General features: G+C 46.5%; 2 protein-coding genes across 6 annotated transcripts in view; one reads left to right on the top strand and one right to left on the bottom strand.

Moving 5' to 3' along the window:
* The window catches only part of Sergef (secretion regulating guanine nucleotide exchange factor), a 205654-nt gene extending 190446 nt beyond the window's left edge, over nucleotides 1-15208 (top strand). For all 5 annotated transcript variants that reach the window (XM_048361107.1, XM_048361102.1, XM_048361104.1 and 2 more), the window contains one exon: nucleotides 14851-15208. In XM_048361107.1, coding sequence (XP_048217064.1) covers nucleotides 14851-15179 — 329 coding nt within the window. In that variant the 3' untranslated portion in view covers nucleotides 15180-15208. The remainder of the gene's footprint in view (nucleotides 1-14850) is intronic.
* Nucleotides 15209-19236: 4028 nt separating this feature from the next.
* Kcnc1 (potassium voltage-gated channel subfamily C member 1) overlaps nucleotides 19237-24259 on the bottom strand; it is a 40821-nt gene continuing 35798 nt past the window's right edge. Inside the window, exons 3-4 of the mRNA XM_048360669.1 lie at nucleotides 22849-23037; nucleotides 19237-20660 (exon numbers count right to left, since the gene is read on the bottom strand). Coding sequence (XP_048216626.1) covers nucleotides 20596-20660; nucleotides 22849-23037 — 254 coding nt within the window. The 3' untranslated portion in view covers nucleotides 19237-20595. The remainder of the gene's footprint in view (nucleotides 20661-22848; nucleotides 23038-24259) is intronic.

Genomic DNA, 24259 nt, shown 5'->3' with positions numbered 1-24259 from the left:
GCTAGGGACTTGATCCTGAGCAAGAGATCCAAGGCCATCCTACTGGCTGGTGGGTGGGGAGCTAGAAAAGGAAGTATCAAGTTAGCATATATCATATGATAGATTCTGTGCAGGACACATGTATTTGTTGTTGTTGGTTTTCTTTTTCATTTTTTTGTTTTTTGTCATTAAAAATGGTTATTATAAAGGTGATGTACAAAGAGGTTACTCTTTTATAAGTCAGGTAAAGAATACATTTTTGAATAATGTCACCCCTTTCTTTGCTCTCTCCCAGTTTCCCCTCCTGTCCCCATCCACAAGTTGTATAGTTTATTTTCAACATCATGTCTACTAATTACCACTGTTACATTTGTTTACCAGTTGGTTTTTGTTGTTTGAAGATAAGAGAACTGGACATGCCTGTAATTTTAGCTACTCAAGACACTAAGATATGGGGATCAAAGCCAATTTGGGCAGAAAAGGCCACGAGACTCCTTCTGTCTTCTGTTGTCTAACAAAAAGCCAGAAATGGAGCCATGGCTCAAGTGGTAGAGCATCAGTCTTAAGCAAAAATCCAAGTGAGAGCACAAGAACAGGCCCTGAGTTCAAGCTCCAGTACCAGCAAAAAAAAAAAAAAAAAGATTGTCTTTGTTGACAAGTGCTAAAACCAAAGTTAGGGCATATACAACAGATGACAATGACAATATCAAATCCAAACCTGGCTGACTCATAGCTGCTAAGCAGTAATAGTGATTGCCCAATTCTCTGATCAACTACGTGAGGATTTGAGATACACACTGCCCAGCTGGCTACTTCTTGTCTCAGGAGGAAGAGGATTAGTCTACAGACAGCTCATTAGAAGACCTGGGATGAACTAGCCAGGTCAGGCCTACCAGAACAGGACCGGTCATTGTCTGTCTAGCCCCTGTTCTGATGTCTCTGATAACTGAGGTGACAGGTTCCTCCAGCCCCCCTATCCACAGCAGAATTTGAAGTGAGGACCCTTGTGATTGGTCTGCCCAGCTGTTTCATCTGGCTTTCCCTCAAGGGAATGACTTCCTGGTGTCATTCCTAAAACAGATGTTTATTGAGCACCTTTTATGTATTTATAACCCAAGTTCTAGGATACGGAATATTTTTTTAATGAAATTTTTGCTCTTGTTTTTCATTGTAGAAAGGAGACAGTCTATGGTTGGGAATTACATTCCAGAAATGAAAAATGAGGCAGTGTAAGGGGGGGGGGCGGGTCTCAGGAGGAAAAGGGTCCATCTACAGGCTGGAATTGGTAGCCATGCAAGACCTTCTGAAGAGGTGGCACTAGAACTAAGGCCTAAGTGGACGGAGACAGTTATGTGATTATCAGAGGAGAATGTTCTAGGCAGAGGAATCAGCCAGTACACAGGCTAAAGCATAAAGCAGTAGGCATAGCACCCGATATGGCTGGGTGGAAGCTGTGAAATAATAGTAGCAGTAGGTCTCAGAGAGGTAGGTAGCCAGGACCAAAGGACCTGGGCTTTGGATTTTCTTCTGAGCTAACATGTCATTCAGGGATTTAGTATGAGGACACATGTACCTGGCCTTACAGCCTCCATTCCCCTTGTTTGGAAGGAGCATGTGTCCTTTGGGTCTGAACCCACAGGGAACTGAGCAGTCCCAGCTTGGGACTGAGTGGTTATATAAGCAGGGGTCCCAGAAACTCACTAGGCTTCCCCACATTCAGTTGAGGTTTTCCTCTCAGGGCCCTAGCTTCAATGACTTGCAGGGCTGCCTATCCAAATTTCTAGGTGGCCTCATATTCCCCAGGAATTAGAAGGCAGCAGGGTCTGGGCATTGCCCCTGTCACATTGCATCTTTCTGGCATGCTACTTCTCCCATGACACCACCCCAGGAGAGAGCCCTGTGCCTTTGTCCAAACCAGTGGTCCCAGCCTCGCCCCAGAACTAAGTAGGGAAGAGTGCTGCTGCCAGTGAACTTGAACTGAAGATTATGTTATCCAAAATGGCACTTTCTTTTCCAGACACTATATGTTGTTTTTGTTTATTTTTTAATGAAGTAATGATATTCACAAAGATTTTTTTTATGTCATTCATGGGGCTTGAACTGAGGGCCTGAGCTTTTCTACTCAAGGCTAGTGTTCTACATCATTGAGACATAGAGCTCCACTTCCAGGTTGGGTTTTTGTTTGTTTGTTTGTTTTTTGTGGTTAATTGGAGAGAAAAGTTCTCATGCTTTTCTTGCCCAGTCTGGCTTTGAACTGTGATCTCAGCTTCCTGAGTAGCTAGGATTATAGATATATGCCACCAGTGCCTGGAAAAAAATGTTATATTTATTAACCTATAGCATATGCTTACATCACAGACATGCACTTCATTCAAGAAAAACAAAAACAGAAGCTACAATTGAGAGTGACAAGGCACTAAATTGGGTCCCATGGCACTTAAAGTGCAGTGTTATATCTCTTGAGCAGCCTGCTGCTGACCTGGAACCTCCTACCATTTGTCGTTCTGTTTTCCAGTTCTCCTATTTATAATCTCTGAGTCTCTATCTTCTCTATTTGGGGAGTGTATTCATTCATTCAATCATTCATTCATTCGGATCTAGTAGGCACTTCCAACTTACAATGTCCAACACAGAACTCTTGATTTTCTCCCTGTAATACGGAGGTCAGATCTGGCCAGTGCCATCATTGGCTGTTGAGGGGTATCAGATTGACTCCATCTCAGATTAGTTAAGGAGAGCAGAAGCTGACTCCATCTTCGCTAAGATCTCCCGTGCCCTATCCAGGGAAGTTCCCCTTCCTGTGGTAAGATAATGTAAACTGCTTGACCACCTGAGCAGTGGAACATTCAAGGTTAAACCTGTGCCCTCCCATGAGTAGGCGTATCCGCCTGTATCATGTGAGCCCTGCCAAATCCATGTGCCAATTCTAACTAGAATGATAGGTTGGTTCAAACAGTTGCTATGAGGCAGATTGTAACTCCATTGGCCACCTGTGTGTGACCTGGCATGCTCTGTAAGTGTTGTAACCTCATTGGCCACCTGCGTGTGGCAAGCTTGACCATGTGGTGTTTGCCTTTACAACCTAACCCCCCAACATGTCCCAGGGTGTGTGGCCCTAGCTTCCGAGTCTGGGCTGCAGCCCTGGCTGGCCAGCCTGCTTTTTACGGTTGCAGTCCCAGCTCCCGAGTCTAGGCCATGACCCTGGCCAGTCAGTATACTTCTTACTTCCCCAATAAATCCATCTTTTTACTTGAGACTGTCTCTGAGTGGTGGACTCTTAGGGGGACTCCATTATACTCCCTAAGTCTGTTCCTCCCCCTGGTCTCCTCAACTTCATGAATATAACTACTCTCACCCATTCCTCAAGGACTGGCAGTCACTTCTTATATACAGTCCATCAGAAGACACAGACCTCCAAAACAGACTATGAGCATGCCCACTTCTTCTGCCCTACTACTACTGGCCTGCTATGAGCCATAGTCCTGACCTTCCTGGTTTTCTGCAGTGCAGCCGCTTGCTTCTAAGTCACTTCCCTCCTTATCATCCTTGTAATCAAGCCCTAGAGAGCAGCCTTTCAAATGTAACTTAGAGATGATCCTGATGTTCCCTGCTTGAATCTCTCCAGTGGCTTCTCAGCGAACTCAGATAAACTCCTGACTTCTCACCAGGGGTTCCAAAGCCTTCTTCCCCTTCAGCCCCCCACCCCCACCCCAACACACACACACACACACACACACACACACACACACACACACTCTCTCTCTCTCTCTCTCTCTCTTTCTCTCTCTCTCTCTCTCTCTCTCTCTCTCTCTCCTTGCTGTCCCTGAAACTGGGAAAACTCCCTACTCTGTCATTTGTAGTTGATTCCTTTGTCTGGCTAGCTGTTTCTTCATTGTTTATATGTCTGCCCCCCTCTTTCAGGTCACAGCTCAGAGACTACTTTGTCAGAAAGGGCTTCCTGACCACCTTCTTAATCACATCACAAGCCTCCTTGCTTGTGTTCTCCATTAGAGTGCAGGCCCGTTGAGGACCTATGCCTTATTCACTACTCTATTCCTCACAGCTAGAACCATGCTTGAATTTTATGGGTACTCCACAGCTATTTGTCTAGTTATTTATTTGTCAGCTCTAATAGATGAAAAGATAAATAGATGAAATGCTGAGGATTTTTAGGATAGTTAAACTCTTGAGTTGGATGTAAATTCAGTGTCCCTTTTGACTATAAACTGTCTCTTGAGGTCAGGTGTGGTGGCATTTTCCACCTGTGTTATGTCAGTGCTCCCAAACTTTCCAGCTTCTGAAGCATTTCAGACTTCTGATTTTGAGATTAGGGATACTCAGCCTGCACTAATGATGGACACAGGTCATTATCCATTTGTCCGCCCCATAGAATGTACAACATCAAGAGCGAACCCTAATGGAATGTAGGCACTTTAAGCAATAATGATGTCAGTGTGGGTCCATCAGCTGTAACTAGGGCGCGGCTCTGCTCTGGTGCATGACGTTGATGTGGAGGGCGAGGAGTTTTGGGGGACTGTTTGTGCTTTCTGCTCAATTTTGCTACAAACCTAACATTTCTCTTTAAAAGGCTCTATTTAAAAGGACAAAATATATTCATATAAACAAAAAGGGTTTTTTTTCCTATTCTAGCAAGAAGTTCAGTAAAAAAAAAACATAGTATTTAGAATCACATGCATGTAAATAAGACTCTCTGCATGACCTTTCCTGGGGACACTGCTCTCCCTAAACTGGCACTGGCTCTCCCCAGCCTAGCACTTGCGCTTAGTGGGAGCCTCATCAGTGTGTACTGAGTGGATTGAAGTGAGTCATGTACAGAACCACGCACAAGGTGGCAGGTCCTTGGCCAGTGTTTATTCAAGAATCAGAAAACCCAAGAGAATTCTATGTCAGGTTCATGTCAGCTGTTCTCAAGTGAATGGATCCCCCTTGTCGTCCCGTGTGGGAGAGGGTATCTTCTGGACCCTCCTAGCCCCTCTGATCTCATTCTTCACCCTCCTCTTTTGCACACCAGTGATTCCGAAACGATATAAGGAGACCTGGTGATGCCCAGGCTCCAGGAATGGTAGGCTCCTGAACCCAAAGTTGTATCTGTGTACCTGCTCCTTTTCTGGGGGCCCTAGAGATCACTAAGTTTATTTACTAAGATGATACTTAGAGGAGACACCTTGAACAATGCATCCACCCAACACACAGGCCAGGCCAGAGGGGACGGTATAGCAGCTCATGTAGAAGCAGTCTAGAACTGTATGTGGGCTGTGGGTTCAGCAAGACCTGGACTGCAAAGCAGCTAACATGACCTTATGCTATGCTGTTGCTAGACACAGGACCTTCAGGTTATGAGTATCTTGAATCATTCATCATCTTTCGAGCGCCCTTTGCCAATACTGGGTGATACTAATGGAACCAGCTAATAGAGGTGGTCCTGGCTGGTGAGGGAGACAAGCTGTTCCCCCAAGTCTGTGTGTCATCTGCTGTGATGAAATCTTAGAGGACAGGAGAGTGCTCTGTAAACACCTAAAGGGATTAAACTCCTAAGGTGCTGACTACTGCTTCATCCATGAGAGCTTGCCTTTCGCAGCACCAGGCTTCACATCAAACCTGCTAGGCCACAGCCTGTCCCTTGGCCCCACATCTCAGGCTATGCTGGTTTCTGGCTTCTCCTAGCCCTTCTTTATCCATAGAACATGGTCAAAATGCCTTCTTCTCCCAAGGCTCCATGTTAAAGGAGATGGGTCCTACAAAACCCATAGCACCTTACTCAATGAGAGGATACCCTGAGAGGATTCCTTTCCTTTTCTGTTCCTTCTCCTAGGTCAGCTGTAAGCCCAGAAAACCAGCAGTTCTAGCATAACACAGCATTCAGAAAGCCTGTCTGTGGGAAGGATTTCAGTTGTTTATAAAAGAGGCAGACACATTCCCACCTCTAAATCAGTCATCCCTAGCTCCCTGGATCTAAGAATAGTCACCCAATTGAGCCAACTGCCACAGCACGCTGTCTCTGCAGGTGTCCACAACAGCCTCAGCACTGCCCTCCTCCTGGGAGGGGGGGCAGGCAGGGGAACACCAGCCTCTGCCTTGCCCAACCTGGCTATTTCTGAACCTTGCTCACATTCAGTTTTCTCTTCCACATAGGCCTGGTTCAAATGCTCACCTCACTGGGATGCTCCAAGTACTCTGCCCTCAGAGATGTAGAGGGGTGGTGGAGAGCAGTACGAAGGCAGGCAGGGAGCCTCTGCATGGAGCTGTCGTAAGCATTCTATTAAAAAATAGTGAACTGCCAGGCACTAGTGGCTTGTGACTATAATCCTTGCTATACAGGAGGCTGAGATATAAGGATCACAGTCTGAGACTTATTGCCAATTAACCAGTAAAATGCTATGCTGGAGATGTTTCTCAAGTGGTAGAGTATCAGGTGTGAGCAGAAAAAACTGAGCAAAGGCACAGGGCCCTGAGTTCAAACCCTGGTAGTGGATACCCTCCCCACCCCCCAAAAAAGAAAGGTCAACTCTTATTCATCCTTCTGTATCCTACTACATCTTTCAAGTCCTTCAAGTTATGAGACTAAATCCAGGCAACTGTGGCTCACACCTGTAATCCTAGCTGTTCAGGAGATCTGAGGATTATGGCAGAAAAGTCTTATCTCCAATTAAATACCCCACAAAAGCAGGAACTGGAGCTGTGGCTCAAGGGATAGAGCACCAGCCTAGAACAAGAGAAGCTCAGGGACAACAGTCAGGCCTTAAGTTCAAGCTGTAGGACTGGCACTGGTACAAGCACGTACACGCACACACATACACACAATCTGCTAAAAATGAACGTTTCGGTGATAACTTTCTGCTGTCTCTCCTCTATGATACCTCTGTCTCGTAGAAATATATTGGTTTTTTAAAAAATCATCTTACATTATTACTTTTTAAAAATATTTGAACAATACACAACAAAGAAATGAGAGTGAGAGTTGCCTCCCCCACGCCCCCCAATTTCTCTGTTTTCCTCAAAGATTGGTCCTAGTTTGGGATGTCATTTTTAAGGTCATGTAAAAATACACAGGAATTTTATGTAACTTGAATCAAACTCTTTACTGTTCTACAACCTATTTTCTTTTAGACCTGTCTTAGATACCTTCCCATGTTGGGCCATCAAGCTCTTCCTCATTATTTTTAATAGCCATGCATTATTTAATAATAGGGTTAGACCTTGCTCTCTTGAAGCATTCCTGTCAATGGATATTTGAGGTTCTGTCTGTGTTGGATGGTCCACACACTGCTGCAGTGAACACTCTGCATCCTCCTTGGGTATATAGGCAGCAGTTCCCATCACCATCCTTCCTCAAGGCCTGGGAGCCCTGAGGACACACGGGACTCTTCCTTCCCTGGGTCTTGTGTCCAGCACAAGTCTTATGCCTGAAAAGGCACCCATGTCATGAAATCAGTGGATTCATCTGTGGGCAAGAGATGGCAATGGGAAGGACCTGAGTGGATTCAAGAAGCAGGTATCAGGGCTGGGGATATAGCCTAGTGGCAAGAGTGCCTGCCTCGGATACACGAAGCCCTAGGTTCGATTCCCCAGCACCACATACAGAAAATGGCCAGAAGCGGCGCTGTGGCTCAAGTGGCAGAGTGCTAGCCTTGAGCGGGAAGAAGCCAGGGACAGTGCTCAGGCCCTGAGTCCAAGGCCCAGGACTGGCCAAAAAAAAGAAGCAGGTATCATGCTTGTGGGGCTGCAACCTGGAGTTGGGAAAGAGGTTTGAGGCCCTGCATGGAAGATCTCGAAGGAAGACCTGATCCAGGCCAGCGGTCCAAGCAAGAGAGGAGAACCTGAGACCGCCTTGCTAGCCTGAAGTTACCACCTAGACCTGCGAGGCTGAATCCTAGACTCCTTACTGCTCGCTGCTTGCTCATCACAGGACCCTGGGGACCATCCCACCAACTGGCACATTCCCCAAATGTACCAGGCTTCATTCTCATGGCACATCCCAGCACATGACTGCAGAGCCTGGGGTGCCTACCTTGCCCCTCCTTGCCCTCTCAGCCAGATGCAGAGACACAGCTCTGACAGTGGCCAGGTCAGGGACAGCTCTTAGATCAACAGAGAACTTAACATGCCCTCCTTCCTGCTCTTCCTACCAATTACTGGGTGCAGGAAGGGCCTTGGAAAGGGGCAGCAGAGGGTCTGCCCCGCACTTGAGGGCTGAGTGGGATTTCTGCTATCTGCTTGGTACTACAGCTCCTGCCTCCCATCATTGAGCATCTGGATACACGGATGGGCTGGATGGGCTGTTACTCCATCTCTTTGCTAATGGCAGGAGACAGTGTTTTGCTAGAGATGACTATGTAACTACAGAAGTCATGATGTCAGTACCTGCAGCCAGGGAAGAATCCAGCCATTCTTCCAATGGTGTATTACCCAGCACTGGTGCATTGCCACGCTGGGAAGTGAAGCTTATATCTGACTGGGGCTCCCAGGCTTGTGGTGAGAGTTCAGCAAATTTCTATTGTTAAGTGCTGGCCACAGGGCCAGGCATTCATCCAAGACTCGGGCATTTGGTCGCCATCTCCCCCAGGATTTGAAACAAGGAGTCTGAGACTTGGGAGTCTGTAATTTTCATACTGACTAGAATGGTTGTATGAGTCACAAGTCGTTTGACTTCACTGTGTCCAGTTACCAAAAATGAAGGGTTGTGTTGGGAATTAAGGTGACAGTTGTATGAAACCGCGAAACACCATCCCAAAGTTGCAGCTCTCATCCTCATGGCCAGAGACAATGGCAAGATAGAGGAGAGGTGAAGAAGGAAGAGAAAGGACATAGGCCATCTTTCTTTAACAAGAGTCTCATAAGCTATTACATAAGCGATTACAGCTATGATGACCCTCACATCCAGCTACAAGAGATTCTGAGAGGTATAGTCTTCATTCTGTGGTTCAGGGGATAGCCAGGGGGCTCTGTCACACTTGCCAGGCATTTGTCTCTCCACTGGGCTGTAGTCTCAGCACCCTAGGGCCTTGAGAGGAGCCATGTTGCTAAGAGGCTTAGATGGGAACCACAAGGCCTGCACAGCTTTAGGTATTGTGACCAGCGTGTGCCAAGGACACTGCTAGTCCTGTGGTTCTGCTGCCTTCTGGACTCTTGGGAAAACATGTATAGTGGACATGAGCTCCATCACTTGTCACAGCCTAAATTGAGCCCATGAGCAGGAAGCCTCGGGAACTCTAGGGCTTTCTACCTGCAGCTCTATATCCATGAGCCAGCAATGTCCCATTTCCATCTACTGGGTGGGATTTGTGTGTCCTTGAGGACCTGGCAAGTGATAGGCACACCCCTGAGAGTGCTTTAAAGATGGGAGTCTTCTTCACACCCACCTACCTTGAAAGCTGTGTGCTCATCCTCCAGTTGACTTTGGAAGAGTCTGGCCACAACCACTTTTCCTCCTCTCCTCTAGGACAACAGCCCACATGGAAGTGCCCGGCTGAGTCAGAAGGCTCTCCATTCTCACTGGAACCTGCCCAGATGGCCCTGAGTGTTGTGTGCACATGTGTGAGACCTGTTTTGAAATCAGAAAGGGCTCCTGACTTCAGACATCCTGCCACGCAGCTTTCTGCAGAGGGATGGGCAGCCCTCTGCTTTCTGAGCTCAGCCGTCTGGCTGGTTTCTATAGAAGGCGGGTTCAGCATGTTGGGAAGCCCACACTTCCTATCGGTCCATCCTAGGCCTTCCCATCTGATGCTGCCCTCCATCCGCTGTGTCTCTTGTATTGCCATGGCCTTCTCCTCTCCCCCATAGTTTGTCTCCCTCCTCTCCCCTACAGTTTGCCTCCCACATGGCCTTAAGTTGCCACCTGTGTCAGGCACTGTGTTAGGGCCCATCCTCCTTTTAGAAGGCCTGTGAAGTCAATGGGGATCTATGTGCTGTGATCATACCACTGGCGGACGGGAGGGCCCCAGGATAGCATAGCATTGTCTGTTGTAAATTATGCTATATAATTTATGTGTACATGTGTACTGTACAATGTACATCTATATTAGGTGTCCATGGGGGTCAGTACACCATGGTCCACTCTGACCTGTAGCCTGGTTTTATGCAAGGATCACCATTCTTTTTTTTTTTTGCAAGTCATGGGCCTTGAACTCAGGGCCTGAGCACTGTCCCTGGCTTCTTTTGGCTCAGGGCTAGCACTCTGCCACTTGAGCCTCTTCTGGCCATTTTCTAGATATGTGGTGCTGAGGAATTGAACCTAAGGCTTCATGTATACGAGGTAAGCACTCTTGCCACTAGGCCATATTCCCAACCCAAGGATCACCATTCTTAAAAGGCCTTTTGAGAATGTAAAAAAAGTGAATGTGGCAGAGACCTAATGTAGCCTTCAAATCTGAAATACTTCCTACCTACTCTGTGTAGAACAAATCTAGCAATGCCTGGTATATAATACCCAATGTTTGGTGCCCAGTCTGGAGTCATGCTGCCTCCTTTTAGAACTCCAGTCTTAACCTCTATAAAATGAGAATCATCTATCAAATGTGACTGCCTCACAGGCTTGTTAGAATTAAACCAAACACACACACACACACACACACACACACACACACACACACACACACACACACTGAGAAAACTTTCTTTGGAAGTACTGTGGAAGAAATTTCTGGGCTTCTGCCAGGCTTCTCAACCCAAATCCTGGCTCTGGGCCTCCGACTACCCCAACCCCAAGCATGGCTTCCTTACAGTGTGTTCCCTTTGGCAGGAGGAGAGGGACCTGCCAGCTGCCCATTGTGCCTTGTCCTGCTGGGAGGTCAGCTCTGCCTTCCTCTCACCCCCATTCCTGCTGACAGTCAGCTGTGCCACTCACCAGGGCTGGGCACAGAGCCCACACCAGGTGCCAAATGGGGCCCAAAGGTACTAAGGCTCTTCCACACCCCCTCCCTCACGCTCAGATCACATTGGCCAAAGCACCTGCCGAACTGCAGGGGCCAGGGGCCTAGGCTTGTCTTCTCTGTATGCATTTCCTCATTTGCAGGCCAAACAGGCAGACATCTGTGTTTCCCCAAACCCAAGGTTTTGGCCAGTGCTGCCTTCCTGTAAAGGAAGAGCAACCATTAGGGTATTCCCAGTGCCCAGCCAATCTCTCCCGCTCTCGAAAGAGTAGTCTGTAAAACAAATTTTACAGAATGTAATTATTCATTAATTGTAAAAACTTAAACATTCAAATAAAAAATTCTGATTTGGATCGAGACAGAGTTTCAATTCTTACAAGCAACAGAAGAAATCAAACATAAAAATGATCCATAAATTGTACCTACATGAAACCCTAACTTTTTATCAAAAGATCAAAAATAAAATCTTAAGGGAACCTGAGAAAAAAATATCAATGCCAAATATGGCAGAAAAAGAATATCAAACAACAAGCTAATAGAATATCAAACAACCAAGCTCGTAATAGTTAACAATAGCAAGTATTTATGTAGTACTTTGAGCCAGGCCCTGTTCTGAGTATTTTAGACATATTTACTTATTTAATCTTTGTAAGCAACACTATGGGAAAGATACTATTATTACCCTTGCTTAACAGATGGAGCAACGGAGATACAGAGCCCAAGTATCAGTGAGATGACAAACTAACAAATGGAAGAGCTGGGATTTGAACCAGGGTCATCTGGCTCTTGGTTGTGTACACTTAAACTTTTTAAAAAATAAAGAAAAAAAGATAGGAATCATGCCAGACATAAAAGTGGAAATATAAACAACTGAAAAACATGACAATTATGTTTCAATTTCAGTTGGTAATCAAAGTACAAATTAAAACCATGAGATACCATTTTTGTCTTCAAATTAAACAAGATTTTTAAATGTTATAATATCAATAAATATGGCATGGTAGGAGTGAGACAGACGCCCCCACAGACTGCTGAAGTTGTTTTCAAGTGGCTTTTCTGAAAAGTATTCTGGAAGTACTCAAAACAGTCCTCAGGAATCTCAATGATGTCTACACTCTTTGACCAGGAATTCCCATCCTAAGAATCTAATTTGAGAAAATAATTAGAGAGCACAACAAAGATTCATGCATAAAGATGTTCATAGCAATGCTATACAAAATAATGAAAAATTAGAAACAACCTAAGTATCTGATAATAGCAGACAGGTTAAGTAAATTGTTTAATCTTCATAATGGGCAATTAGGCAGCCATTATAAATAAATTTGTATAACAAAAGACACCATAAACAAAATGAACAGACACACCACAGACTACTGGGAGAAGACATTTGCATTGTACATAACAACAGGGAAGATTCATATCAAAGGAATACACAAAGAAAACTTACAAATCAACATGAAAAAAGCTAACAACCAAAGAACAAACAAGCAAAGGGTGTTAAATAGGCAATCCATAGAAGACTTGGCTAATACAGAAATGTTCCCTCTTACTAACAGGGAAATGCCAACAAATTAAGTGCACTTATCAGTAACAAGAGTCTAAAGGCAAAGATATAGGGGAGCAAATTCATATTGTTGGAGGGAGTATAAATGACCATAGCCACTTGGGAGAGCAAAATAAAATATGACTCGCAGACACCTCTTCTACCAGAAAACATGTTTGAAGATGTTCATTGCAGTACTGTCTAGAATAGTGACCATGTTAGTATCATTATTGTATAATATTATGTATGATATGGCATTGCATAATACAGTAGCAATCCGGATTACTATTAGGAAGCTATCCATCCCAAGGGAAATAGGATGTTCATAATGAGATACTATACACAGTTGAAATGAAGATGAACGAACTAGATCTGTAACTAGCAGATGAAATGTCTCAATGCTGAATATAAAGAGAAAGAAGGAATGGAAATGATTTCAGTGGAAAACAGACAGGACGTCAGGAAGACCTAGCAGAGGAGGCCCTCTGCACTGACAAAGGAGTCTAGAACCAGTGAAAATGGCCAGATCTCTGTCTACCTCCACCCAGACAGCACTGCAGACCTTCGTTACTATGATTGTTGGTTTCTGTAATAGCTCTACTGGGGTGAAGAAGTTACATAATCTCAGGACATCAACTCTGAAGGACCTTTAATCACTACCCAGCCGAGTAGTCTTCAGACTCTGATTAATAATATTTTATAAATCTTTAAAGCAAACTAAAAGCATTATATAATATTCATTGAGTATATATGTCCTTAAATATATGTTTAAATATACAACCAATGTGCAAATAAGTGTTCACAGACTTCAAAATAGTAGTTATTGCTGGGAAAGATGGAGAGAGATGGGGCTTAAACTGTAAGATTTTTTTTAAGGAAAGGTGGAAGCAAATATGACAAACTGATAACAGTGTTCTAAATTTCAGTGAGGGGATGTATATTTCTCTTAAGTTATTTTCTGTACTTTTCTGCATATTGAGCTATCTCCAAATTTCAGGCAAATTACTTTAAATTTGTTTTCTCAATAAATTGCAACTTCCTAGAAAAGTGTTTGTGTTATAATATATTAGGGGGACAAGGAGGACAGAAATATATAACAATTACAAATCAATATAGAATGTACTTACAAAGTTTTACAAATGAAAGGTTTAGGCAAGTTGTATAAGCATCTTTAATAGTAGGTAAGACTACAAGTCTGCTTTTTGTTTTATACTCATCCATATTTTCTACTGTTTCTTTTTCTTTTCTTGCCAGAAGGATGTGTTATTTTTATGTCTAAAAGAAAAAAATGGAAAAAAAAAAGAAAACAACCATGGGTGAATGGGCAGGAGCTTAGCCCGTAGCAGAGGGGGCAACACCCAGGAAGAGTTGACGCAATAGGATGGCGGTACCCGGGGCAGTCTCTGCCCTGAGGTCGACTCCTGACTTGGTTACTTTTGGGCTTGTTCATGTTTTCATCCCAGGCACTAAACTGAAGACACAGCAGTGAACAAAATATACACACTCCTTTCCTCACTACAGAACATATAAGTTAACAAGGAAGGAAAACTCATCCACCGTATCTTTTCACTTCTTCCTAGGTGTGGCACCCTCTTCTAGGGCTGAGCTCTCTTTCATGGGCCAGTGGTTGTTTTAATGTTTTCTTTTAGATCATACATCTCTGCACAGATTATACGTCTCTACAAAATGCACAATCCTAATGAGGAAAAAGTACTGGGCAATAACAAGAATCCAGTCTGGAATGTGTGGACAGGAGTCTGGCCTCTGAGAGGCATTTGGACTGGAGTCAAAAGAAGGAGGAGATCTGAAATCCCCTGAAGTAATGTATTTGAGAGAAATGAAGGCCTTGCAGGACATAGCTAAGGAACTATGAGTTCTCAGTTTTGATGAAGGGAGAAGCAGAATTGTGCAGGTGAGACCAGCAGTAGTCAGAATCCAGGTCAAAGGCCAAGGAGAATACTCTGTAAGTGCCACAGGGAGCCATTGAAGGTTTTGAAGCAGGATACTATGGCAGAGGATCACCTTGTGCTCCAGCTAAGAGAAAACAGTGGTCTGAGGAAGTGTGATATCAAAGAAGATGGGGCGATGTGGAGAAAATCTGAGAGCTACTTGGAGGTAGAGTTAGCAGGTCTCGGTGATGGGTTATATGGGCGTAACGATGAGTGAAGGGCTAAAGAGAAAAGCCAGGATCGAGGCATGAATAGTTGCGAGTGGTAGAGATGGGAAGCACTGAAATGGAGAGGCAGTGACATGGGGGAAGTGTTGAACTTCGGTTTTATATGTACATGCTGGGTTTGATGATTCCTGCACCATAGTAAGTCCACTTCTGCACACTCCAAGGGTTGAGCTTCAGTGTCCTCATATATATGATAGGTTTATGATGCTTCCCGCACCCTGTTATCTCAGTCCATTTCTGCACATCTTCTCTCTCATTCACAGGTGGAGCATGTTACTCCTGGGGCTGGAATGAGCACGGCATGTGTGGTGATGGCACTGAAGTCAATGTCTGGATCCCGAAGCCTGTGCAGGGTCTGCCGTCAGCATCAGGACTCCTTGTGGGCTGTGGGGCTGGCCACTCCTTGGCCCTCTGTCAGCTACCAGCACACACTGCTCTGGGCCAGGAGTGCCAAGTCACCTACCCTTCCCCAGATGCCACTAAGGACACTGGCTCTCAGGTAGCCATGGACAAAGAGAGAAGCTGCAAGAAAAGACAATCAGGATCTCCCACACAAAGCCCATCAGACAGGTCCAGAAACGGGGAACTATGACGGAGAACTTTTAATAAAGGACCTTTTCCCAGCGAAAGTTTTACCAGTGAATTGCTTTGTTGGGGCATGGTGTTGGCTTGAAAAGGGTGCAAGAAGCCCAAATAATTGGGGTGACCACAAATCATAACACTAATAGTCTGCTTGCCGGAGGGCTAGGCTAAAGGAAAAGACATTCTTTTTACTCAGTGGATGTGAGTGAGGGGCCTAGATCTTCACCAAAGAACATGGAAAGCTGAAGACTAGAGCAAAGAAGCCTTTTGCTTTCTGGACAAAACAGAAAACCACTCCTAGCCCGTGGCAGTTCTGATCCAATAACCTTTGATTTAGCAATACAGAGGTCCCCAGGCCACACGCAGAGCAGCCATGAATCTCCCCTGCGATTTTACACTGTGGGCCCAGAGCTTGTAGTTTGCCTGTTTAAAGATATTGAGATGCAGAGCTTTGGAAAGGAAAATATTCCTGTTTTGATGGCTAGGATCTAAGGGAGAAGACTGTGGAGCTGAGGTGGGAGATGTAGAAATAAGTGTGTGGGGGGGGGGGTGGAATAAGTAAGACTTCAGAAAGACACATCAGAGGAGACTCTCTAGCACAGACAAAGGAGTCTATAACCAGTGAAACTGCCAGATGATTTATGTCTTCTGCCAGCCAGCCGGGACTCTGGAACTACCTGTGTGGCTATGATTTTTGAGGTCTGTGATGGCTTGGCTCCAGTGGCTTCAGGAAATTTCATAATCCCGGGACTTCAAAGCTGAAGAACCCTCAATCACCATTAAACCTAGAGGTCTTCAGAGTCCTGGGGGTATCCTACAAATTCTGTGGCCACCTTGTAGACTCTTAAGAGGCCAAGTTGACAAAGGACTACATTTCCCATCTCTTCCTATTGAAGGCAACATTAGTCCTAACACCTCTCCTAAGGCCTAATTGTAAGCATCAGGAAGAAGTGTCTCAGCACTTTTTCACAGCCTAAAACACGGTCAGATCTCTGGGTGTATCAGCCCTAAGCCCTGGACCTGGAACCTAAAAGTCTTAGAGCTCAGTCAGATCATTCTTGGAGCAGGCATGACTCAGATGGTCTATATGTGGAAGAATGAGTGCATTTGGGCACTAGACCCTATAGACTACCCCATTCCCTCAGATTCCTCCATATTACCCTTCTGTACAGAACATAGACAGAAGGCCTTTCTCCAGGTCACTTTACTAGCTGGCTTGATGAGTGTCGTATGATAAGCAAGAAGGTGTTGATGTTAGCAAGTGTATCCTAGAATTTTTTTCTTCACCCTTTGATTGCTATTGCTTATTCTCACACTTTGCAGCCTACTCTTAATAGATTGAGAACTCTGTGAAAGCAAGGGACTGGGCTTGGTCAGTTTGGGAACCCATTCACCAAGGATTGGTCCTGGTATACAAATGCCCAATATGTAAATGCATGTCCCTCCCTGAGGGACTCCTTGAGGTGGGGAGGGTAAGTCAGTGGAGGTTAAGTCTACTACCATAGTCTATACCCATCTTCTGTTTTATCTCACTTACAAATGTTTGAGAGCCATGCTGTTAGTCTTTTAGCCACTGTTCAATTAATGCCAGTACCATCCATCTCTAGGCTCATTAGAGACAGAAGAACTAATTTGAGAAAAATACCCAGTCGTTAAAAATATATATCTTTCCTGATCAACTAAATGAATTACCTTCATATTTCTCCTGTGTAAAAAGAAAGAAAAGGAAGAGAGGCATGAACTCCCTATGTCCTTTGGCCATAGAGTGGTATTTGAATGGCTAACATGAAAAAAATTGGTGGGAAGTTTCCATATGCACTTCGGCCTTTGTTCTCCCTTCCTGATCATAGGCATAGCTTCCCTGGTATCTGTACCACCTTTATCCCTGTGGGCAGTGAGGGTCCTCTGATCAACCTTGGATGAACTGGTAATGTAGGAATGATAAATCCAGGTGTGAGGTTCAGGATAAAGCCCTCCCACCATGCCCACAGCAACTCCCACTTCTGAGTGAAGGTGGATTAGTGGTCATTATGAAGTTAAGTTAGCAATCATAGTTACTGGGGCACTGGTGGGTGTGTCAGAGGGAGAATGGTTCTCCGAGTTTAAGAATGACTGGGGGGAGATGAATGTGTGGAAGGAGGTTAGGGAGGCTAGCAGCCTCCTTGTAAGCCAATTGAAGGGCATCAGGTGAGTGATGTTGGCCAGCTATGGGTGGAAAACCTGAAGGAGGATGTGAATTGGCTCCTTCTACCAAACCCATGGCACCATGAGGAGGGCAGAAGACCAAGTCCTGAGGGCCCTGAGATTTAGGACCAGCAAGTCTAGTCTTCTTGCTAATCTCACCTCTTAGCATCAGCTACAGGAAGCCCTCAATTAATGAGGGACAGTGTAGTCTAACTCTAGTCTGGTTAACTAGACCACCTGGGTTAATAGCTTGACTTCATCCTTCATTGGCTGTGTGGTGCTGGGCCACTTTTACCTCTCTCATCTTGTTCTCTTGCCTCTAAAATGGGCCTGTTGAATTGTTGTGAGCTATCATTAGACAATGTTAGTAAGATGCTCCCCCCCGCCACACACATACATAGTAGATGTTTGGTGTATATTTTTCCCATTAATTACTGTGTCCCTGAGAACCCATTTCCCAGGTGGCTTTGTGTTTTTCAGACTCTTCTTTTGCTGATAGATCCTTGGGTTACATAAGCATGACCTTTCCTTCCTGCAATAGCCAAAGTAGTTTGGCTAGTGCATCCTTAAACTTGGTTATTACAGACCCTTTATTCACAAAACCCCTGGCCAAATGTTCCACCAACCCCATGCTCTTGCTCCTTGGACTTCACAGGGCAGATGTTTAAGCAGGGATGAAAACCTGGTAGATGAAAATTCAGCACCCCTCTTAACCTCCCACCCACCCTTCAGATCACTGATTCAGGCCACTCTGGGACTGTTAAGGGAACTGAAATCAGAGGAACTGACACCCACTTGTTCATTTTCCTGGGCAGATTGCTCTCCTTTATGGGCATCATTTATTCATCTGTAAAATGAACAGAGGTTGCCAGGTGCTGGGGGCCTGCTCATGCCTGTAATCCTAGCTGTTCAGGAGGTTGAGATCTAGGATCACGTTTTGAAGCCAGCCTGGGCAGGAAAGTCCATGAGACTCTTACCTCTAGTTAAGCACAAAAGCTAGAAGTGGAGCTGTGGCTCAAGTGGAGGAGCCCTAGCATTGAGCACCGAAGTTCAGGAACAACACCCAGGCCCTGAGCTCAAGCTCCAGGACCAGCAAAAAAGAAAAAAATTAATCAGAGGGCAAAGGGAAGAAGAAATGTACTCCAAAAAGAAATGTACTCCTTACCTGATTTATATCTGTAGCCCTTTTGTATACCACCTTTATAATAATAAAAATTTTTAAATGCACAGAGGTTGACTTCCATGATCTCTATATCTTCCTCTTTACCTACCCCTCACCACCACCACTCAACTTGAATAATTCAAACAAATCAACATCCCCAGGAGAGGAGACTACCAAGGTATCTCTGGGCTGAAGGAAGGGTCTTCAGTGAGGTGCTCCTCAGACCCAGCCCTCCGAGAATATAGATGGCTAGGAACTCGGACCTGACAGCCCCAGCCTCTGGCTCCATCAGATTCTACAGTCGCCCGGAGAGGGAGGTTGCCATGGTCTGCACAGAGTGACTAGGTGCACTGACATGATCACATTCAAGAGTTTATCAACATGACATGATTCAGGGAGAAGTTTCCACATCAGGTGACCACCCAGAGGATGTGCTGGTCTGAAGACCAAGACTTCACACACCCTGTACCTTTTGAGAGCTGCTTCCTTCCCCCAACTCCAACCAACAGCATCTGTGGCCCAGGAGGCCACCCTGCCCATCCATCCATCAGGGGTAACGTCTTCCTTAGAGCCTGGCTTTCCTCCAGCAAGACTGCAAGATTAGTCATAGTCCAAGGCATTAGCCCAGCCCAGCCCAGCCATAGCAGACCAGAGGCCCCAAACAGAATCTCGACACTGCCTGAAGGCAATAAAAACCCAAATCCATGCTTCATCTCAAAAGTCAGCTTTTTATTTCCAGGGCCAGGCAGGGCCCAGGGAGGGGAGGTTGTTGAGCTAAAGCATCGTTGCTCTCTTTCCAGGAAATGTTGTGAGCTGCAGTGAAAGCTCGAGATGTTGCATTTTTTTCAACTCAAGCATGTGTTTTTCAAAAATATCATCTCCCCCCCCCAAAAAAAAACCCCACTAATTTTAGAATCAGACCAAAGCCAAGCTACTGTCCTCTGTTTCTGTTGGGAAAATACTATATTTATTCAAGATGCAGAAACGTGTCTCTGCAAACCTCCAATTGCTTCAGGAAAACAAATCTGCTTTAGACTATACAGAAACCATGATACAAAATTTATTTCATGCTCGAATCGCTTTGCATAACATTGGGCATGCAGGGTTGTTGTTTTTTAATACTCTGAAGAACTAAATTGCATACAATGCCAGGTTGTACCTTAATAAAGATGGAGGAGGGTGCCCCTCCAATGGTTCTGAACTTTTGGTTGCTCTACATCCTGGTTTTAAAATAACACTTGGAGAATCCATACGGTGTTGATTATTTACTAGGAACAATTTGTTATGAAAGTTGGTCACAGTGGATCTACACACCGCTAAGATGAGAGAATCAACCTAAACTAGCCGCTGTCGGGGATCTTGGGGAGATGTCCGCTGGGTCACAAGCATGCCAGACAGGGAAGAAGGCAGCAGTGCGAGCTTCCACGATTCTATTTGGAGCAAAGTTCTTGGTTTCCACATGAGAGATGGACTATGAAGGTGAGGTCAATATGACCGATGACTGACCGACTGCCCTTTTTAGAACTGTTACTCTTGATCTTGTATACAAAAAAAAAAAAAAAAAAAAAGAAAAGAAAAGAGGATGCAATCCATTCCCCATCCCCATTTTTCCTCCCCGGCCCTTACGCTCAGAAATGTACAGGTTTTTCTAACCAATGCCATTACAGTTTGGCTCCAACAATGTGTGTAAAAAGTAAAGAGCTCTGAAAGAAAATATAGGACTTTTTCTTTTCTTCTTCTTTTTGTTATCGTTGTAGTCATACAGTTAGTTGCAAGGGGGGTTGGTGGGTTTGGTTTCTCTGGGTGAAAACCATGCAAGTCATGCTAAGGAACCCGTCCACCCCCTTCCCCCCAATAAAACAAAACTTGATAAAAATGGAAAGAAGGAAAAGAAATCCTCTACGGTCAGTTACCATTTGGCCGTAGAAAAAGCTACGTCCGTCCTAGTACAATGCCTGGGCCGCTCGGACTCGTCCGGCAAACCTGCGTGGCGTGAATTTACTCTGTCCGAGGGTGAGGAGGGGCTGCAGGTCCACCCAGATGCTTAATAGCCACCAATGTCCTGGGCCAAGCCGCCTGGTCAAGTCACTCTCACAGCCTCTGTCGGCATATACTTAGCAATGACAGGGCTTTCTTTGCAAAGATCTGTATGTAAAGAATACAATTAACACTTGAGCTTCTCTTCTTGGCCTTCCCATCCCAATTGGTACTTAGTTTTTAAGAAGGAGGAGGAAAGACAGAACAGCCGCATGCAGAGGCAGGCAGGTTCTTCTCCAGCTGGCTTGTTTCCCATGCAGTGAGCCAGCCTAGCAGCCTCGTTCTCTCCCTCCTGGGGGAACCAGTAGACTCCCTACTTCTAATCTGTACATGAGCTCAAACACTTGAAGGCCTTGTGACTTGAAATCAACCTGAGAAAAGCAAGTCCTTGGGGCTAGCAGGACCCCATAAGAGCAGGGCTGGGTGGATGTGGCACCTCCCAAAGGCTCTGGCACCTCAACCCATGTTGGTTCAGAAATAAGTATCACCTATGGGTGGTGGGGGCTGTGCAGGGCTCACTAGCCACAGGGAGGCAGGGCTGCATGAGTCCCACATCCCCTGGACCTCTGGAAGCACAGCAAGTCACTCTTCCTGTCTGATCTTGTAGGCTGCACCAGCTGATGCAACATTCAAGATGAAGGAGACAGGCAGCCCTGTCTCCTGAGTAGGGTACAGACTGGGAACAGTCTTCCCCCTTACTCCCACCCCTACCCTCGGTGGACTCTGCTTCTGAGTGTTCTAGAAATCCCACCTAGGAAAAAGCCAGTTGCAAAGAGGAGCAGCAGACCCATCCAAGGCAAGGATGGGGCCTTCCTGAGGCTGGCAGCTTTCCACCATGCAGCACCATGCAGGGAGTGGCACAGCACAATGAGGTCCCGGAGGCCTCCCAGCAAGATAAGGAAGCAGGGGCCAGCCTAGGCATGTGGACCTAACTAAGTGCTGTGACCCATGGGCTTCCCTTCATCTCAGAGCAGGCTGCCCTCTGCTGCTAGGCCTACCCTTGATTTTGAAGTCTGTTTTCTATTTGTATTAACCACTTCAGGTCTTGGAGCAGTTGACAACAGCCTGTGGCTGTTCCTTTTAAAAAACAACAACATGGGGCTGGGAATATGGCCTAGTGGCAAGGGTGCTCGCCTCGTATACATGAAGCCCTGGGTTCAATTCCCCAGCACCACATATACAGAAAACGGCCAGAAGTGGCTCTGTGGCTCAAGTGGCAGAGTGCTAGCCTTGAGCAAAAAGAAGCCAGGGACAGTGCTCAGGCCCTGAGTTCAAGCCCCAGGACTGGCAAAAAAACAAAACAAAAAAACAACTCCAACTACTGGTCTGACTGGGCCGCCGCTACCCACCTCCCCCATCAGCATACAGCTGTGTGAGCCTGTGCGGCGCCCCAAAAGCGCCCCAAAACATGCATGAGCTGGCCAGCCAGTCTAAGGTACTTGGGGAGGCTCCTTCAGCTTCCCAGCCCAAACCAGTGCCTAGAGCCTTGGCTGAGTGTTCTAGTCCCCTCCCCAGCCCATGCTCAAGCTCCAATAAAAGCTACTACTCTTCAACAGGATCAGCCTGGAGTTGTGATTGCAAGGAAACCATCCATCTCAAATTTTGCCAACCACAAGGGGGCGCTGACCACCTCAGAGCAGTGGCCAATGGGCACTGATAGAAGGGGCTGCACTAAGTCCAACTTTCCCATCTCCTCTTGGCAAATTCTCTGCCACTAGCATATTCTGACTGGCACACATCTTACCTCTGCGTGGACAGTGGCATTATCCCTAAGCCCTGAAATTTCTGCTCACTTCATTCCTCCCACTGGCCATTGGTTCTCTTCAAAGGATGGATCCATAGCTAATTTCACAGAGTCCTGGCCAACCCAGGCTCACCTTATTGTCCTCCTCAACCAATGGGAGGAGAGATAACTTCCCTATTTGGACCTTCCCTGCCTCTGCCCAAGCAGTCTGGGAGAGTCAAGGTTGCTCCTGCCTCCCTGGGTACCCCTGCCCATGGTCATAGCCCATAGTCAGCCTGTGCAAGCCCCTTTCTACTACTTAGCTCAATTATCAGCCCACAAACCTCTTGGCCTCAGCTTCTCTCTGCCAGCCTGACATTCCACTTTGAGCAGAAAGGGACTCAGGCCTCCAGGGACCATCCCTGGGGTTTCCCTCTATCCCTCTGTCCTCACCACCACCCTTCATGTGCCTGCCTGCCCCTCAGCACCCCTCACCCACCACCCTGCCCACCCATCTGCAGGAGTGCGAGGCAGACCCAGCCGATGCACAGAGCTCCAGCTTCCTCTACATACCCTTTCTCATTCCTCCACCAGGTGGGCACGCGTACTCCCCGGTTGATAAGAGGAAGCAGGGTCCGTATCTCTCGCGGGTGCCAGAGCGGGTAAAGGGCAGGCCCTCATCGGGAGTGAGGGCCTGGTCTATGTGGGGGCAGTCTTCGTTCGCCAGCGCGGCCTTCGCCACCTCCCCATTCAGTTTGGAATCTTCAAACATATAAGCAGAAGCTATTGAGACACTGAAAACTGTTTAGTGAGGGAGGAACAGGCCGGAGGTAGGGCATTTGGCAGCGGGCAGCCAGTCTCTGAGGGTGGAAAGGGGTTAGGCCATAGAAGAGGGTGCAAGGCAGGCTGGAGGGGGGGGGGGGGCTCAGTCCATTCAGGCAGCCTGCAGGCTGCCTACAGGGTAGGGATGGAGGGACTCCTGGGTTTGCTCAAAGTTTGCAAAAAGATGAATTGGTGATGGGCCCAGCATATGGTTCTGGGAGCCAGGTTCAGGGCCCAGAGCAGGGCCAATGAGACAGGATGGCGTGGATGCAGTCATGGGGAGAGGGCCAGACACAGAGCTCAGGGAGAAGACAGACAGACACGCAGAAAGGTTCCAGTCCAAAGAGGTGGCCTTTCACACCCCTCTGCTGCAGACTGGCTGCCTTCCAGTGACATCTAGCCAGTCACTCAGGCTTCCCCAGCCCCACCCAGGCCCCATCTGATCTACTCTAGTTCATCTTGTTTGAACCCCAGCTAGTCACTTGGTTCATGTGGCCCCTCCCCCACATCTGATCACTCAGCCTGCTCCCACCACTCCATATGGACCCAATCTGGTCATTCTGCTGCCCTGGTCCTGGTTGTACTTTCTACTGTGTCCCTACAGGGACCCAATCTGGCCCCTCTGTAACTGTCTGTCCCCCATGCAGAGTAGGCTCAGTCATCCCTTCTATTCTGTCCTCACAGGGACCCAATCTCATCCCTCTGTAACTCTGTCCCTCACAGAGTAGGCCTATCAAACCTTCCATTCTGTCCCCAGAAGAACCCACAGGGTTGATGCTGTTCTTACAGGGACCCAATCTGATTGGTCTGCCTCATTCTCCATACAGATGAAGCCTGACTACACAGTCTCCGTCCCCCGAAGACCTAATTTGACCATTCCATTTGCTCCACCCCCACCCAGTCCACTCTGCTTCCCACACATATCAAGCAGTGTCCCCATGCTGCCCCAGTGGGAGCGCTCAGCGTGCATAGGCACAACAAGGATGTATGCATGAGGCTGTGATGGCAGCACAGGGATGTGGGAAGGGCTTCCATTCCCATCCCCTCTGCCAGTGTCCCCGCAAAGCAGCGCAAATGGATGTTAGAAGACAATAGCAGCTGATGGCCTTGGGTAAGGAAAATTTAAGCCGTGGCCTCTGTAGTAGCCCAAGAAGCAATCTGA

This window comes from Perognathus longimembris, chromosome 13 (assembly GCF_023159225.1).
Source record: "Perognathus longimembris pacificus isolate PPM17 chromosome 13, ASM2315922v1, whole genome shotgun sequence".
Taxonomy (NCBI): Eukaryota; Metazoa; Chordata; class Mammalia; order Rodentia; family Heteromyidae; genus Perognathus; species Perognathus longimembris.
This window is presented reverse-complemented; position numbering and strand designations above follow the sequence as displayed.